The sequence below is a fragment of the Gymnoscopelus braueri genome (assembly GCF_963280865.1).
Source record: "Gymnoscopelus braueri genome assembly, chromosome: 19".
In the NCBI taxonomy this organism is placed as follows: domain Eukaryota; kingdom Metazoa; phylum Chordata; class Actinopteri; order Myctophiformes; family Myctophidae; genus Gymnoscopelus; species Gymnoscopelus braueri.
Window position 1 is genome coordinate 3,058,450 of NC_137621.1, and position 16,329 is coordinate 3,074,778.

General features: G+C 45.5%; 4 protein-coding genes across 4 annotated transcripts; 3 read left to right on the plus strand and 1 right to left on the minus strand.

Moving 5' to 3' along the window:
• Positions 1-5,798: 5,798 nt before the first annotated feature.
• LOC308074151 (dolichol-phosphate mannosyltransferase subunit 3-like) lies at positions 5,799-6,077 on the minus strand (the record flags this gene model as incomplete). Its single annotated transcript, XM_080413483.1, has 1 exon — positions 5,799-6,077. The coding sequence occupies one exon, from the start codon at positions 6,075-6,077 to the stop codon at positions 5,799-5,801; it is 279 nt and encodes a 92-aa protein (XP_080269609.1).
• A 559-nt stretch (positions 6,078-6,636) lies between these two features.
• Positions 6,637-7,110, plus strand: LOC308074446 (nudC domain-containing protein 2-like; the record flags this gene model as incomplete). The annotated part of the gene is made up of 1 exon (XM_080413891.1): positions 6,637-7,110. One exon carries the CDS (start codon positions 6,637-6,639, stop codon positions 7,108-7,110), a length of 474 nt encoding a protein of 157 aa, XP_080270017.1.
• Positions 7,111-7,581: 471 nt separating this feature from the next.
• Positions 7,582-8,379, plus strand: LOC308074153 (gamma-soluble NSF attachment protein-like; the record flags this gene model as incomplete). Its single annotated transcript, XM_080413488.1, has 1 exon — positions 7,582-8,379. The coding sequence occupies one exon, from the start codon at positions 7,582-7,584 to the stop codon at positions 8,377-8,379; it is 798 nt and encodes a 265-aa protein (XP_080269614.1).
• A 3,523-nt stretch (positions 8,380-11,902) lies between these two features.
• LOC308074033 (superoxide dismutase [Cu-Zn]-like) lies at positions 11,903-12,364 on the plus strand (the record flags this gene model as incomplete). The annotated part of the gene is made up of 1 exon (XM_080413372.1): positions 11,903-12,364. The coding sequence occupies one exon, from the start codon at positions 11,903-11,905 to the stop codon at positions 12,362-12,364; it is 462 nt and encodes a 153-aa protein (XP_080269498.1).
• Positions 12,365-16,329: the final 3,965 nt, after the last annotated feature.

The following is a 16,329-nucleotide window of genomic DNA, read 5'->3' on the forward strand; positions in this document are numbered from 1 at the left end:
TGATACTTTGTGTTTGGTTGTTTTTTTGTTGTTTGATAATTTGGTTCTTTATTTTTATTTTTTGTTATTGAATTTTTTTCTTTTTTTTCCTGGCACGACTAGCCTCTTTACATGCAAGAGGCTAGCTAGCTGTGTGTGTGTGTGTGTGTGTGTGTGTGTGTGTGTGTGTGTGTGTGTGTGTGTGTGTGTGTGTGTGTGTGTGTGTGTGTGTGTGTGTGTGTGTGTGTGTGTGTGTGTGTGTGTGTGTGTGTGTGTGTCTGTGTGTGTGTGTGTGTGTTAATCTTGGAGCTAATCTTGCAAGCCACTGTACTGATAAGCACCAAACTTTGTCCACGCGCTGCCAGTAGGCCACAGACGTACAGCCACTAATTATTTGTTTTATACTTCATATATATCATAATCATAATCAACGTTATTGTCACATCACACGATTACAGGTGAAAATCGACACTCTATGGGTAATAGAGTTGATAAAGGGTCGTAAATCCTGCTCTATGTTAATTAAAACTATTTGTAGTTAAACCGCTGAAAACCCAGTGTAAAAAGGATGAGACGAAATCAAAGACAGACACAGGCCGGTTCTCAAATTAAAAGGTTGACATTGTATTAAGAGAAAGAATCAATCCACGAGGCACCGTACAGCAAAAATATCTCTCTGACTCAACAGTCAATGATCACAACAGTTATACACAAATGAAGTTGTTATCAGCTCTGACGATGACATCGGGCCATGAGGAGCCTTGCTCGTAGGTTGAGAGAGAAGATGGCAAGCGGATGGTGTGACAGTTTATCTTGGACAAACAGCGTCCAATAGAGCGTCGCAGTTCCCGCCCACTTCCTGTTTTTTTTGGTGCCGGAAGAAAAAACTCAATGCATTTTTCCATTGACATTTCCAAAAATATTTATATCTATTAATTTAAGCCTCGAATCAAGCCATCACGAGATGACATGAATCATGACCATAAAACGTTTTTTTCTGTTATTTTTTTTTATTTTATATTTAATTATATGATATACTATATTTAATAAATACCCTTTGTTTTGCCGTTTTCAACAAAAAAAAAATCACAGAATCAAACGTTTATGGTCATGATTCATGTCATGTCATGATGGCTTGATTCGAGGCTTAAATTAATAGATATAAATATTTTTGGAAATGTCAATGGAAAAATGCATTGAGTTTTTTCTTCCGGCACCAAAAAAAACAGGAAGTGGGCGGGAACTGCGACGCTCTATAGTCTCAAACAACATGTTGACCTCAACTCTGACCGGCGTCGCTGGAGGTGTTGTTGCTTTGTCATAGATGGTCAAGTTAACTCCAATGAGCTGTTATTGTATTCCTCCAGAGATTATCAATGACCTTGGAGGGCCTGCGCTCTGTACAGCTCAAAACACATGCAGTCTCTAGAGGAAAGGAGAGACCTGATACTAGGGTTAGTTTTGTCCAACCTCGAACTTAATAAAATCATAAGATTGGTAGGCAAACTTGAGTTAGGCCAAGATGGCACACTAAAATAGGATATGATGGCATATATATCAATATTGTCGACATAGTTTAAATACATAGTTTAGCTCTATCAATGGGTGTCGATACCGTGCCATGAAATATCGCAATATCAAAATGTGAGGATATGTATGTTTTTCTTCTTTTTAGTATTTTAGAATAGTCTTGGACCATTTTGTGTTGATGCCTGTTTACAGGCTATGATGGATTTGTGCCGCTTGAGTACTTGATATCTCCAGAAACCTTCGTATAGCCCACTGATTCTCAACCCTTTTCATTTCAAGGACCCCTATTTTGATGTTTTTTTTAAAATCTCTGGGACCCTGTACTGTAAAATCCTGTGATAATTTAAGTCAGTGTACACTCTCTGCGTTAAAGGGCTGTAACTCAGTTATTTGGCCTACTTCTCTATTTGGTAAAGAGCCCATACAGTTTTAAGAAAGTTTATTTTCAGTCATCACAACAACTACAAATATGATATTTTATGCATTCTACATTTCTGTTTCATTTCTTATTCATAGACCTTGGCCACCAACATAGAGGAGGGGAAAACAGGAGGCTTTTCTAAATAGAATAACTATCTAAAAATCTATCAAATACAAGTAATAAACATGATCAAAATCAGACCAAATACATTAACTGTGAAACAAAAAGTAACAATCATTCCAATAACCAGTCAGAATCTATTCATGTGAGCACTGTTGATTTGATTTGAACCATGATTTGAGTCCTCTGTTAAACACATTGCCATCAGTCTCTGATTTTAGATGGAATGGACAAGAAATATCTTCCACAAAGATGAAGGATTGACAGAGAGCTCAATTGAGCAAACTAGAAGTTCGAGCCGCTGCGCGGCTCTCACATCTAGCGTGACGTAGCGCCCACTTCGCATCGCAGATCCACTTGACAGCCACCTCGCAGTGTTAGAGAGACCACATGCACGCTTGTTTCTGTCTGTCTCTCTCTCCCCCTCCCCCTCCCCCTCCCTCTCTCTGTAGCTCTCCTCCTCGCCTCTCTCGCTCTGTCTCTCTCCGTGTCTTGGCAAAGCTGGCCACACTCTGTCATAATATATCCACACACGCACACACGCACACACACAGAGTCCTCCTGCATTGTGATAGAGAGAGAAAAGTTTAGTCCCGTCTCCCTCTCCCTCCCCCCTCTCTCTCTCTCTCTGTCGCTTTCCTCCTCCTCCCGTCTCTCTCTCTCTCTCTCCCCCGTCTCTCTCTCCCCCTGCCCTGCGTGGTCCCATGCTGCGTTTTGTATAGTAAAGTGTCGTTTCTCCCCCTCTCTGTCTGTCTGTGCCTGTTTTTCTCTCCCTCACTCTGACCGAAAAGTTTCGTGTTGTCTCTCTGCCTTTCTCACCCTTCTCCATCTCCCTGTGTCGTTCTCTATGTTGTGTGCTCTGCAGGGGGAGGGGCAATAGCAGTAGATCTGCAAGGCAACAACACGTCGACGCTCAAGGCGTAACGCTCTGTCTGTGTCCCTCTTTGGTCCTTACCGTGTATCTCTCTCTGTCCCCCGCGTTGCCAGGTTTGCTTATTTGTGTAAGCAATGGTGGGCTTATTTAGTGGCGCTTTTGGGCTCGTTTGCATAGAGCAACACTTGTTTCTCGCCCGTTTCACGGACGTTGTTATTTGTCTAAGCAATGGTGGGCTTATTTGGTCGCGCTTTTGGCCTCGTTTGCATAGAGCAACATGTCAGCGCTTGTTTCACGCACGTCAGCGCTTGTTTCTCTCCCGTTTCACGGACTTGGCAACGTCATGGCAACGTGAAAGGGTGCTCTCTGTGTCGCAGATGATTGGCTGTTGAGACGGCTCATGCGGAAGAGCAGAAATAGATAACACTTTATGACACTTTATGATTATTATAAAAGGAGACACATGTGAAGGTGGAAAATGAAATAGAAGTGTTTATATACTTTTGCATGAGCGATTTTTGTAGCAAGTTGGGAGAGAAGTGGAGCAGTGCTTTGGCCGTGAGTTGTTCCTAAGAGGTTGAGGTTCCAAAAGGACACCTCTCTGTTTGAGTGGTGAGATGGAGTTCCGTGTCAGGCATGCTCAAATATGGAGTGCAGCCCAGTCTATGACATCAGTGCTGTTATGGCACTCCATATATGAGGATTTGTAGATTTATCTCATTACTCCCTTAGGTTTTCCGTGATGCACACACCGAGTTTGAAGTCGACCGGTCAAGCGGTTCTCAGGATATGCTGTCGCTGGCTTGCTCACTCACACTAATTTAATTAAATGTTGCATTTCGTGAATTTATAGATAGATAGATAGATAGATAGATAGATAGATAGCTAGATAGCTAGGGGACATTCTGAAATCATGGGGCATAGGAGGTGACTCATTGTGACCTCATCATGATGACCACAGTTTCAGTGACAGGTCAGATCTTTACAGATTTACCCTGAAGAATCGACACACTCAGTGGGAAACAGTGAAAGTTCAAAGTAAGATGTGAACATGGGTGTTAAAATAGAGATGTTTCGAATGATGCTGTATCTGTCCTTTCCGGTGACCATGTTCTGGATCTCAAACCAACCGGAGTACTTTGAAGAATACATCGTGAAGAGAAAGAGGGAACTGTTCCCCCCCGACGACGGCGGCGCGCGTAGGAAAGAGCTGGAGGACTTCAAAGAGCGGATGCGAGTTCGCAGGGAGCGGCGGAGGCTGTTAAAAGAGGAGCGTGGTCCCTGACATGAAAAGACAAAGGTTCTTTTGAGAACCACTGAGGATCACATTGTGGTTCATTCACTAGTACAGTGATTCTCAACCTTTTTTCATGCCAAGGACGGTCAAGGACCCCAAATTAGATTTTGCATTATTAGGCCAGGGACCCCCTTTTGAGCAGCAATCAGCTGGCATCACGTTTTAACTCTGAGAGTGTACACAATTGAACCAAACTCCGGTGTTGAGTAACTGCACCATTACTCAATTCTCCGCAAGAATGAACAGCGGTGTCTTTCAGTAACGTCAGTAATGTCAGTGGTTCTAGAAATAGGGTCCGGCGACCCCCAGGGGTCCATGAGAGGGTTCCAGGGGGTCTGCTATTTCCCCCCAAATCTTGAAAACGTCTTGCTCTAATATTTCTTTGCTTTATTAGGAGAGTTTTGCTCATTGTATAGTAACATACAAAAAATATATAATAGAATACAGCATAATAACACAAGCAAACTATAGCTAACTATAACTAAAGCCAATCCTGCAGAAGTCTCTAGATGGGTGCTACACCAGAACGTTGCTCACAGTACTTAACATCAGCAAGAGCACACATGCTACCAACAAGATCCTGTATGAAGGAATGCCAAGCGTGAGCGAGAAAATAGCAGCCAGGAGAATGAGACTAGCAGGACACTCTGCCGAAGACATGAAGAACTGCCAGCCAGCAGATTGGTGGTGCTGTGGGAACCAACGCACGGTCATCGGTCACGAGGACGTCCCACAATGACACACGTGGATGTACTCAAGAATGATGCAAGAGCGCAAAGTACCAACGAACTGGCCAGATGTATGGAGAACCAGGATGAACGCTGGAGGGCTCGTCTGTGGACGACCTAGAGATGGAACATGTTATGGCATTGGTATGGGCATAAATGCAGAGGACACGTTCTACATAATTATGTACGAATATACTGAAACAAATAATCCCAACAACAACCTGTTGAGGCCATAGCTGAATGGGTAGAGGCCACCTGGGGAAACACAAGGTCCCAGGTTTGATTCCCGGCCCCGGCAATGTGTCCCTGAGCAAGATACTCTGAACCCCTAACCGCTCCCCCCTGTGCTCAGTCTGACCACGTGGGCAGCAATCAGCTGGCATCACCTTTTAGAGAGGTGTTCTTGCCTCTGGAAAACCCCTTTTCGGGCCCGACTGCAGTACCACAGTTGGCCACCATATGATACGGGCCTGTATGCCAAATTTAGCTTTACTAAATACAAATGAGAAAATCAAAAGGAAACTAGAACAAAACAAAACTAAGAATACAATTATGTGTCATTATCTGAGCTGTACGGATGGGACTGGGGGTGTCATCACCCATACATTGTCTCTGGGAATGCCAGATAAGATGTAGATGTATTTCTATAGAATTTCAATAGATCAATATCAACATTGGTTAGGGGCAAATGATAAACCCTTAGAATCTAAGTCACAGTTCTTAGATTCTTAGATCGTCTACTCATTAGACAATGCCACTTGTCACTGATAGATAGACAACGTATAACAAAATTAAACAAAAGACCTACAGTAATCACAGCATGCGTTTCAAATACACTGTTTCCTTAGTTCATATCTTCAATCCCTTTTTCCTCAGGTCTTCTCTTGCTTCTTTGATCTGCTCCCGTAGTTCTCTGGCTGCTTGGTCACATTGGTTGAGGGTGGCCACTCTGTACGCCAGCGTGGCCAGGGAGTAGCATCCAAACGTCACCAGCAGATAGAAGGGCATGAGCCAGGCCACCTCCCTGTAGGGCAGGGGGATGCCCAGGTCCAGAAGGTCCCAGCTCACCACGGCCCAGGCTACGCCCAGCATCACCATGACACAGACCCACTCCATTAGCTTCGTCATGGTGGTAAACTGTACACACAAAAACAGATCAATTATAAATGAAAGCGATATAAGTGTCTATAAATGAGATGTTTTACTTCTCTAACGCTGACTCAGCGCTTCTGCAACATCGTTCTATGAGAGTCTTTGTTCATGTGGCCGGATAGGTCAAAGACATATTTGTTTTCTCGCTTCTCGTGTGCACTGAAAAGTGATGCTAAAACTAAGCCCACGTTCCATGCCATGGAACCTGTCCTGGTCAAGGGGTTAAAAGAATACACAAGATTAATCAGCTGGCATGATGTCGGACTTAATGTGGCCAGCCATGTGACGTCAGTCATCTAGGACATATCTATGACGTATGACTCCTAATATGGCAAAAGGTTCCAGCCCGACCAGAGCCTCATTAACCCCTTCCTCTGTGATGTCAGTGTGGTGACATTGGCTCATGGCCTATGTAAACCTTTATAGTATGTCATGCCGTTTGCCTGAATAACACCCTGTTGTGTTGTGTTGTGTTGTGAAATGTTATTTATTTAATTGAACTTCAACACGCTGAAACTGATCGAGGGAAAGCAACATGAGCGTTCATTTTGAGGAGAGGGGTGGGGTCGTCCCATGCGAGACCCCCTGGGGCTCCTGGTACCAGACGATGGAGGAGGTCTTCATCGAGTTGAACGTGCCACACGGGACGTCCGGAAAGGACGTCAAATGCAATTTGGGCTCGAAACAGATGGAGGTTTACGTCAAGGGAAAGGGCGTAATCAACGGGAGGTTATTTGGGACCGCTGTTTCTGCTGAGGCGACATGGACCTTAGAGGACAGCCGTCTAGTCCGTATAATCTTAACCAAGTCCAACCGGGACGCGTCAAACTGCTGGGGTTCTCTGTTGGAGGGACAGTACCGCGCAGACCCCTCGGTGCAAGACCAGATGCAGAGGAAACTAACACTGGAGCGCTTTCAGAGGGAGAATCCTGGGTTTGACTTCAGTGGAGCAGAGATCTCTGGGAACTTTGCGGGTGGTGGTCCAGACTTCTCTAGCTTGCAGAAGTGAAGGTTCATGGCAGAGCCATTCAAGGAGAGTTACGCCACCTCACTTCATCGGGCCAGGTCTTCTACATAGCCTTCTATTGGCGAATAGTGACAAAGCCCTGAACCGGAAATTAAGGAATGCACTGGAGTCTATAAGCGTGTGTCACTATATCGAGTTACATGAACCACGTCTGCCCCTCATTGGCGGAACTCTCTAATACAAGGCTCTAATACAAGCATCCTATTAATGTACTCTTCAAATTATTGTTAAATGAACAATAAAACAACTAAAACTGTAATCATGTGGATTGCAGGATACATATGTGATCGGCGTGGCTCCAGTGTGGATCTCAGACCTCATGTGGGGTGCAGAGAACTCCATATATGGGCATAAAGGGGACAAAGACAGACTCGCTGCCTTTTTAAACCTTTCTACCTCTCATGCCAGTCATTTGCGAATCGGACGCCCGAGCACACACACCCTGAACTCAAAATGAGCTTCATGTCATGGCTGAGAGACCTTCTTATAGGTGTTGACAACAGCGTTGCGCTAGCACACGGCAAGGCAGCCGTGCGTTTCAAGAACGCCAAACAGTTCGATCTGGCCAAGATGGCGTACCTAAAAGAAGCAGAATGTTACATAGAGAACAAGGACCTCTTCAACGCAGCGAAGGCTACCGAACAAGCTGCCATGATGATGAAGGAACAGAAGAAGATGCCCGAGGCCATTCGGTACATCGAGAAGGCCTGCGCGATGTACACGGCCAGCGGGAGCCTCGACACCGCGGCCCTGGCTCTGGAGAGGGCCGGGCAACTCGCGGAGCCGACGGACCCGGACAAAGCGGCGGACTTGTACCTGAAGGCAGCGGACGTGTACGAGAACAACAACCGTCTCCTCCAGGCCGCCGAGCTGCTCGGCAAAGCCTCCAGACTCCTGGTCCGGTTGAAAAGGCTGGACGACGCGGCGGCCGCTCTTCAGAAGGAGAAGAACACATACAGGGAGGTGGGAAACTACCCCGTGTGTTTCAAGAAGACCAACGCCCAGGTGCTGATCCACCTCCACCGAGGGGACCTCGTGGCGGCGGATGTGTGCGTGAGGGAGAGTTACAATCTGCCCGGTTACAGCGTGAGCGAGGATTGTCTGGCCATGGAGACGCTGTTGCAGGCGTTCAATGAACAGGACGAGGAGCAGGTGTGTCTCATATGCAACTCCGCTCTGCTCAAGTGCATGGACAACGACTACGCTAAGCTAGCTATCTCCCTGAAAGCCCACGATGTGGGATTGTGTTGAAACCGCAAGTCGGGGTCTTGTTGTAAGTGAAATCGTCGGTAGGTTTTACAGTAGTTTTTTTGTTCGTTTTTTATTATCGACGCAAGAATGGTGGTTATTCCAGGAAGATAAAGACCTTTGATGATGTCACTGGTAGGCAGGTGTCTGAACTGTCCACCTCTGGGACCTGAGAAGTGAGTGAGTAGGCAGAAATGGTGCCATTATTATTATTTTCATTGATATTAGTGAGGACCAATTATATGAACGTATATGGTTGGACATGTGAGAACATTCAGGGTGGACGGTGGACGTCACAAACGTAACATGCCCATATATAGCGATAAGCAGTGGTGTAAAGTAACTAAGTACATCCTATCCTATCCTATCCTATCCTACTACTATAATTGAAATGACCACCAACGTACGTCCGGGGCCCTCCCTCAGCAAACGATCACTCCATTTGCCTCCAAACTTGCCACAGACAATTGATCAGTGCTCTGGCTACTACCTAGGTTTCTTTCCCCATCTTCAATGTACTTACATATTGTACAGTTAATATAAAACTACATTGCACAATTTAGCCACAGCACCCCACCCTACTGCGCATCTCCATATATGGCCATATCAGTTGGATCACTGGTGCAACGTAGCTGTGATGTAGCTGATCGGGCCTAGATGTGACCTCTAGTTTACTCTGTACTGTATTTAAGTACAATTTTGAGGTACTGTTACTTTACTGGAGTATTTCCAATTTTCAGTAAGTTTACTTCTACTCCACTACATCTCAGAGGCAGATATTATACTTTTCCACTACAATTATTCGAAAACTTTAGTTACCAGTTACTTTGGAGATTTTGATTATTATTAACAAAACATAAATTAATCACTTCAGCCCTATATACATTTTTGACCATTTGAAAATAGACGATCTACAAGCTCACAATGTGTCGCGATGTGACGCGTTGTGAGCTTGTAGATCTGCTATTTTCAAAGCATTTTTATACATTTGAAATCTTGAAATGGGCCATTTTGCAAAATGAGCAGCCTACTTTTACTTTTGATTTTGATCAAATGATACTTTTATACTTTTACTCAAGTACATTTTGAATTCTGGACTTTTACTTGTAACAGAGTATTTCTACATTGCAGTATTGATACTTTTACTTAACTAAAACATTTGAGTACCTTTTCCACCACTGGAGATAAGCAGCCTGAAACCGCTGTAACATGTAGGATCAAAGAGTAGTAGCACACGTCCGACCTCTTGAGGACAGTTGCTGGCCCCAAAGCGAACTGAGATCCAAGCGGGGTCCGGGGGGGTACCTAAATTTGTTTTTATAGTAATAATCTCAGCTTTAACCACTTTAAACCAGTTTAATACATCAATCATTTGAAAATAGTACTTCTGCATTGTGAGCTTGTAGATCTGCTATTTCCCCCAAAATCTTGAAAAATAATTGCAATATTTTAACAACACGAATCATGTATGAGGGCACAACGTAGTTTCAGATGTTGGTCTGCGGCCAAATACATATTCATTCGGGGGTCCTTGACAGGAAAAGGTTTGAGAAAACCACGGATGTATAGCATCTGGTTTCATACAGACACAATAACTTGGCATCTCCCAAACACGGACATAAACTCCAGTATTTCACCGGCTCTTAGCATGCTCTTGCTAGCATCTGGACACGATGCACCGTGGTCCACTGATGGCATCTCTTTGACGCGGCCAGCATCCATCTACTGGCATCTGCTGTAGTAAGCCCTTTAATGTCCTTAAAGGACCAATTCACCCCTTTTTCAACCTATATCTTCATATAATTGGTCCTCACTAATGCTCATTATGAGACGGCATCATTTCTGTCCATTTGGTTTGTGTCTTAGAGGAGGGCCCTGCCTACTGGTTACAACATCGGTAGGCAGGTTTGGTCATTTCAAACAAGATTTCAACCTTTTATTTTATTTATTTATTTATTTATGTATTTATTTATTGTATTAGTCCAAGAGCATATAAAACAGAAGACATTGCTCTTGCATTAATACAAATATACAAATAATAATAACAAAAAGCTTGACATCTTGAAATGGCCAGACCTGCCTACCGATGATGTCACTGGTAGGCAGGTTTCTGAACTGTCCACAGCCCTCCTCTGAGACACAGAGTGAGTAGACAGACATGGTGCCGTCTTATGATGAGCATTAGAGAGGACCAACTATATGAAGAGAGCTTGAACATGGGTAAAGGGGTCCTTTAATGTACAGGTGGTACATAGTGGAGATGAAATTACGGATTTGATACTGACAATACTGTATGAGTCTCAACTGCTTTAATAAGGTTTTTGCATTTATAACAAACAAATAACTAAATCAAGTATTGGGAGCTGTAACCCACAGATATCTACTTAAAGATACCTAAATCTTCAAATTCAGTTCAAACATGATGTGAGAGACGCAAGGTTGAACGAGTAGAGCAGGGTTAGTGCTGTGCCACAGAATACTTAATATAATTCGCGGCCCTCACATCTAGGCCCGATCAAAAACAAAAGTTGTTGAGGCCAAAGATAATGATGCTGCGGCCAAGAAGACGGAAAGCTGCTGTGGCTAAAATGTTAAAATTAAGTTTTATATTAATTGTACAATATAAGTACATTGAAGGCGGGGAAAGAGGCCTAAGTATTAGCCAGAGCACTGATCAACAGTCTGTGGCAAGTTTCGGGGCAAGTGGAGTGATCATGTGTTGAGCAACCCCGGACGTACTTTTGGAGGTCATTTCAATTATTGAAGTAGGATTTCAATTATAGTAGGATAGGATAATAATATTTGGAATTAGTTTAAGCACTTAGACCCTCTACAATGAACCTACGTTGCAACTGTCTGTATTTGGTGTGTCCCTTTTTGATCTATAGTAAATCTCTTCGCCAAAATAGTAGATTTACAAGCTAACATCGCATCTCTACGCAACACGTTGTGAGCTTGTAGATCTGCCGTTTTTGGCAATTGTTCCCTCCAGGACAGTGATGCTGGGGTTCAAGTGGTTAAATGTAAAGTATGAAGTTATTTTCAATATGTACCGAAACGGATATTCTCTCAAGTTTTCCTCATGACATACTGTATCTTAGAGGGATTTACATATGTAGGTACTGTAATATGACATAAATGTATAAGGTGCTGTAAAGTAATGTCATTCAGGGGTGCCGTGGATGAACAAGCAATTTACAGGGGCGCACTAAGCCAAAATAGTTTGACAACCACTGTTCCAGACTGTTCAGACACATAAAAAACAATATGGGGTCTAAAGACGGCGTGGCTTCCATGTGTATTTCGGACACCAAGTTGTCAGTCTTTGACGTCAGTTATCTATGACCTCAGTACTATGATGTCAGAACTATGACAGCCAATCACAGGCATTTGAGGCAGGTGACATCATCGACATTCTTCATGGAAGGCTTAGAGTGTTAGAGCTGTAGAATATAACAGGCACGGTCGTACACACGCTTATCCTTAGTGCCTTTTTGTATTAAGTCACACAGATATAAACTTGAACATGGTGAAAGCAGTGTGTGTGCTGAAGGGAGAGGGACAGGTCACCGGGACGGTGTATTTTGAACAGGAGAGCGACTCTGCCCCGGTGAAGCTGAGCGGACAGATCTCGGGTCTCTCCCCCGGGGACCACGGTTTCCACGTCCACGCGTTCGGGGACAACACCAACGGGTGCGTCAGCGCGGGCCCTCACTTCAACCCCCACAACATGAACCACGGCGCTCCCGCCGACGAGGAGAGGCACGTCGGGGACCTGGGGAACGTCAGCGCGGGGGCCGATAACGTCGCCCACATCGACATGTCGGACCACATGGTCACCCTCAGTGGACCGTTGTCCATCGTCGGCAGAACCATGGTGGTGCACGCGAAGGCCGACGACCTGGGGAAAGGAGGCGACGAGGAGAGTCTGAAGACGGGCAACGCCGGACCACGTCTGGCCTGCGGTGTCATCGGCATTGCGGAGTAACAGACCCGTGGCATCATCGGCATATAGCGTATGTTCACAATATCCGCTTAAAAATAATAACAACTACAACAACAGAAAAACAAGGATATCAGATTCCAGTCACACGCCATCTAGCCTGCCCTAGCGCGTCTGATATCTGGTCTAGAGGGGCAGATTCAAAATCTCCAGGGAAAACAACCAAACAACCATTGGTTCACCGATCTGTGCGCCCGCCCCCGCCCCGCGCCCCTCCTCTTCCCCTAATGTGCAGCATTGAGAGCCCTGAATGTCACAACATTTGGAGCAACGCCCACTGCACTCTGGTTGGTTGGGGAAATGAAAGGTTGACTCCCACTTCCTATGCCAGAAATTTCAACAGCTTGGTCCAGTCTTTTTGAGCAAAACGCAAAGGAAAACAAAAGCCTGGAGATCGAGGCTACACGCTATCTTATCTCTCACGACAGATTCAGAGCTCTGCAGCTGAATCTGTCGGCAACTCCCATTACAACATGACATGTAGAGTTGTTGTTATTAGGAATGAAAACAAAGGAGCACCACCGGAAGAGGAGGGCTGAAGGAGAGTAAATGGGCCGATATCCTGTTTCTACACGAATTGGGCGGTGGCCCCAGGAGCAAATTCAAAGGCTTCTTTTTCTTTCTTTTTGGCATAGTAGCTGCAGACACATTAGGGGGTAAGAGTCGATGTTAAGTCAAGCTGTTTATGACCCCCACGCCGCTACAAAGTGACTCTTGTTGACGCCCCCTTCTGAGTCTAAACCATTACAAAACTGGTCTACAAATATGGTTTTCGTCCATATATGGACGGAAACGATAGCAAAAGGGGACCGACAAAAAAAGAAAAAAATGTTTTTGTTTTGTTACAATAGTGGATGCATGCGTCCAATTTGCTTGTATTGTTTTGATGGTGTTTTTTGCAATTGTCACTCTACCAAACTACTGGGTGTTAGGTTAGGTTAGACTTTAGCATGCACAAACACGAGCATGGAAGGCTGGATAGCTACGCTTGGTAGCACAAGTAGCATTTTTTTTTTCTTCTCTTTTTTAAATCTTTTATACTGTTTTTGTTAACTAAGGAAGTCCCATGCAGTGGTCCCCAGCTAAATTAGTTAATATAGCATCAAAATCCGTTGAACCTCTTTGAGTGTGGAATGCGACCTGAAGACCAGATCAACCTCAGCTGGGTCACCTAGGTCGGTGGTCCTCAAAGCTGATGGAACCACATAGAGCACCGAAGTCTGACGTCACTGCCACTAGAGGGCGCTGTCCCCCTGGTCCGTGGCTTTATTTTTAGTGTTGTTATCCCCATAGGGGAATCTTAGATCACGTCATATAAGAACTGTGTTCGAAAAATAAACACACCACCCCGGTGATTTTACTCATGTGGATATGAAGCATCGACTGAAGGTGGAAATGTACACATTTACCCAAAGAGTAACACAATAAACGCTAGAAACGAGTCAAACGACCCAAAGACATTTCCCATGAACGCGGCTGGTGTAGGGACAGTGATTTCAGACCCGGAAGTGTAGTTCTTAAGACTTTTAAGGCAGAATTAATTCAATTTTTGCCAGAAACGGGCCGTATCACCCCCCTGATAGAAATTCCGGGGTGGTGTGTTTATGTTTGGAACACCGTTCTTTTCTTATATGACGTGATCTCAGATTCCCCTATGGGGATATCAACACAAAAAATAAAGCCACGAACCAGGGGGACAGCACCCTCTAGCGGCAGTGACGTCAGACTTCGGTGCTCTATGTGGTTCCATTTGAACACTCTTAGAGTTATGGGAGTCATTGAAATGAAACATTTGAGAAACAGTGGCCTAGGTGAGGGAGGGTGTATGAAGCTAAAGAACCCAAAACATCCAATGACCTTGTTCCATCACTGATTATGTGTTCAAGATAATCTAAAAAACTCGGTATCTGCTTGTGTCTGGCTGCAGTTTATCCCTAAATGTGGAGACCACTGATGTCATAGATGGCCAGTGTACGATACGCAAATTCCAGAGCCTTGTATTAGAGAGTTGCGTCACCTCGGGGGCAGAAAACAGCGCCGGTCACGTGGTTCATGTAAACTCGGAATAGTGACAAACACTCGTAGACTCCAGTGCATTCCGTAAACCTCCGGTTTATGAAATTCACCAATAGAAGGCTCTGTAGAAGACTGGCCCGATGAGGTGAACGGAGGTGACGCAACTCTCCTTATATGGCTCTGGCAAATTCATACTCGAGCTGATGCCAAATTCTCTCCGTCAAACTGTGAAATATGGAGACGACTGACGTCATAGTGCAGACGTCACAGGTGACGATTGTACGATTACGCAAATTCATAACATACTCAAACTGATGCCAAATCCTTCCGTCAAACTGTGTCTGCCGCGTTCCATCGTCCATCCAATAGTATAGTTCATGGCGTCTAACATCTACCCGATTACCCGCAGTCCAGTCTGGTTAGAATCCGCCATATTAAGCCCGTTTATGCACACCGATGCCTTTCACCATCGTCATATGTTGACCGAAAACAGGAAACGCCCGCGAGGCGGCGGCGACGACGAGGAGGATGTCCAGCTGATGCCCCAAGCCAAGCGGACGAGCAGGGTTCATCCTCAGTCCCCTGTGCCGGGCCGGGACGCCGGGGTCTCTGGGTCATCTGACGCTACCAGCGAGAGCGGTGGAATGGACACCGGTCCACAGGATGTGGATGGGAGCTGCAGCGGGAGACAGTGTGCTGTGGACGGTGAGGCTGCCGGACCGTCCAGTAGTCCCCTCAGCGTAACCTACTCTTTGGAGGCGGCCGGCCCCTCAGACCCGGTCTCCTACCACCAGATCAACCTCATTCTGAGGGAGGCCCACCTCCAGAGCCTGCAGAACCGAGCCCAGGCTCAGGGGCACGTGGTTTCTCCTCACTGAGTGCACCTCTGGAGGCCACCGGAGGGCTTAAAGTCACTTGGCCAACTGAACCCCCATCATCCATATTCTGGGGGGAACATGTATTGTGAGCTTGTAGATCTGCTATTTCTTTGGCGAAGAGATCTGGTGTAGACAGAAACGAGAGGTCCAAGTACAGAGCCAGCTCAGGTCCAGGTTACTGAGTCTAAGGGGTAAACCCTCAATACTTGGTTGACCAGAGTCCTCCCAGGGCTCTCTATACAAGGCCGTTTTAAGTGGTGCCAGCCACTTCAACACCTGGCTCTGTATGTATGTCTGTACGTCTCCATGAGCATGCTTAAATGCAACGGATTACAACACAAACAGGACGGCACAGCGCGACAATCATACACGGTAATTAAAAGGACACACGCAGACACTGGCCAGCTTCTGCAAAACAGTATGCTTGCGCTGGCTTCGCACACACACTCGCGGTAGGAGAAACGTGTGCGCACACACACACCCAGAGCGGCAATTTGCACTCAAGCACAATGCACACTAGTAGCAGCCTGATGTTTAATCTTGCAGTATTTGCTTACTTCAACGCCTGGGTGTGATTTGTGGCGGTGTTGAGCAGCCTATTGAAATGAATGGACAGATCTAACATTGTACCTCTAGTTAATTTTTTATTTCCGTGGAGAGAATCATCATCACCCTTCGCCTGGTGTTGACATCCTAACATGCCATGCCTTTCCATCGGGTCCTGTCGGCCATTGCTGCCCCTAGTTCTTGGAACGTAAGTCCCGCCGTGTCCCTGGAGATTGTGTCAGGAGATGTATGAGGCCTGGTTCCTTTGGTTGTCTGGGAGAGCCCTATAGCAGGATATCCAATACTATTTGATCCTTTGCACGGTAGCAGTGACCGGTAAAAGTGTCTCTTAGACAGGCGTGAAATGACACCATTTCACACGCCTTTGAAAAGGCCAGATGTCTCTCTCATCTGTAATAGATGAGAGGTAGGGTCCTAAACCCTTCTTCGTGTTTGGCGTGGCGTGGGCCCTACCTTAGCAGCGGCCTCTTCAAATGAGATGAGAAGTGT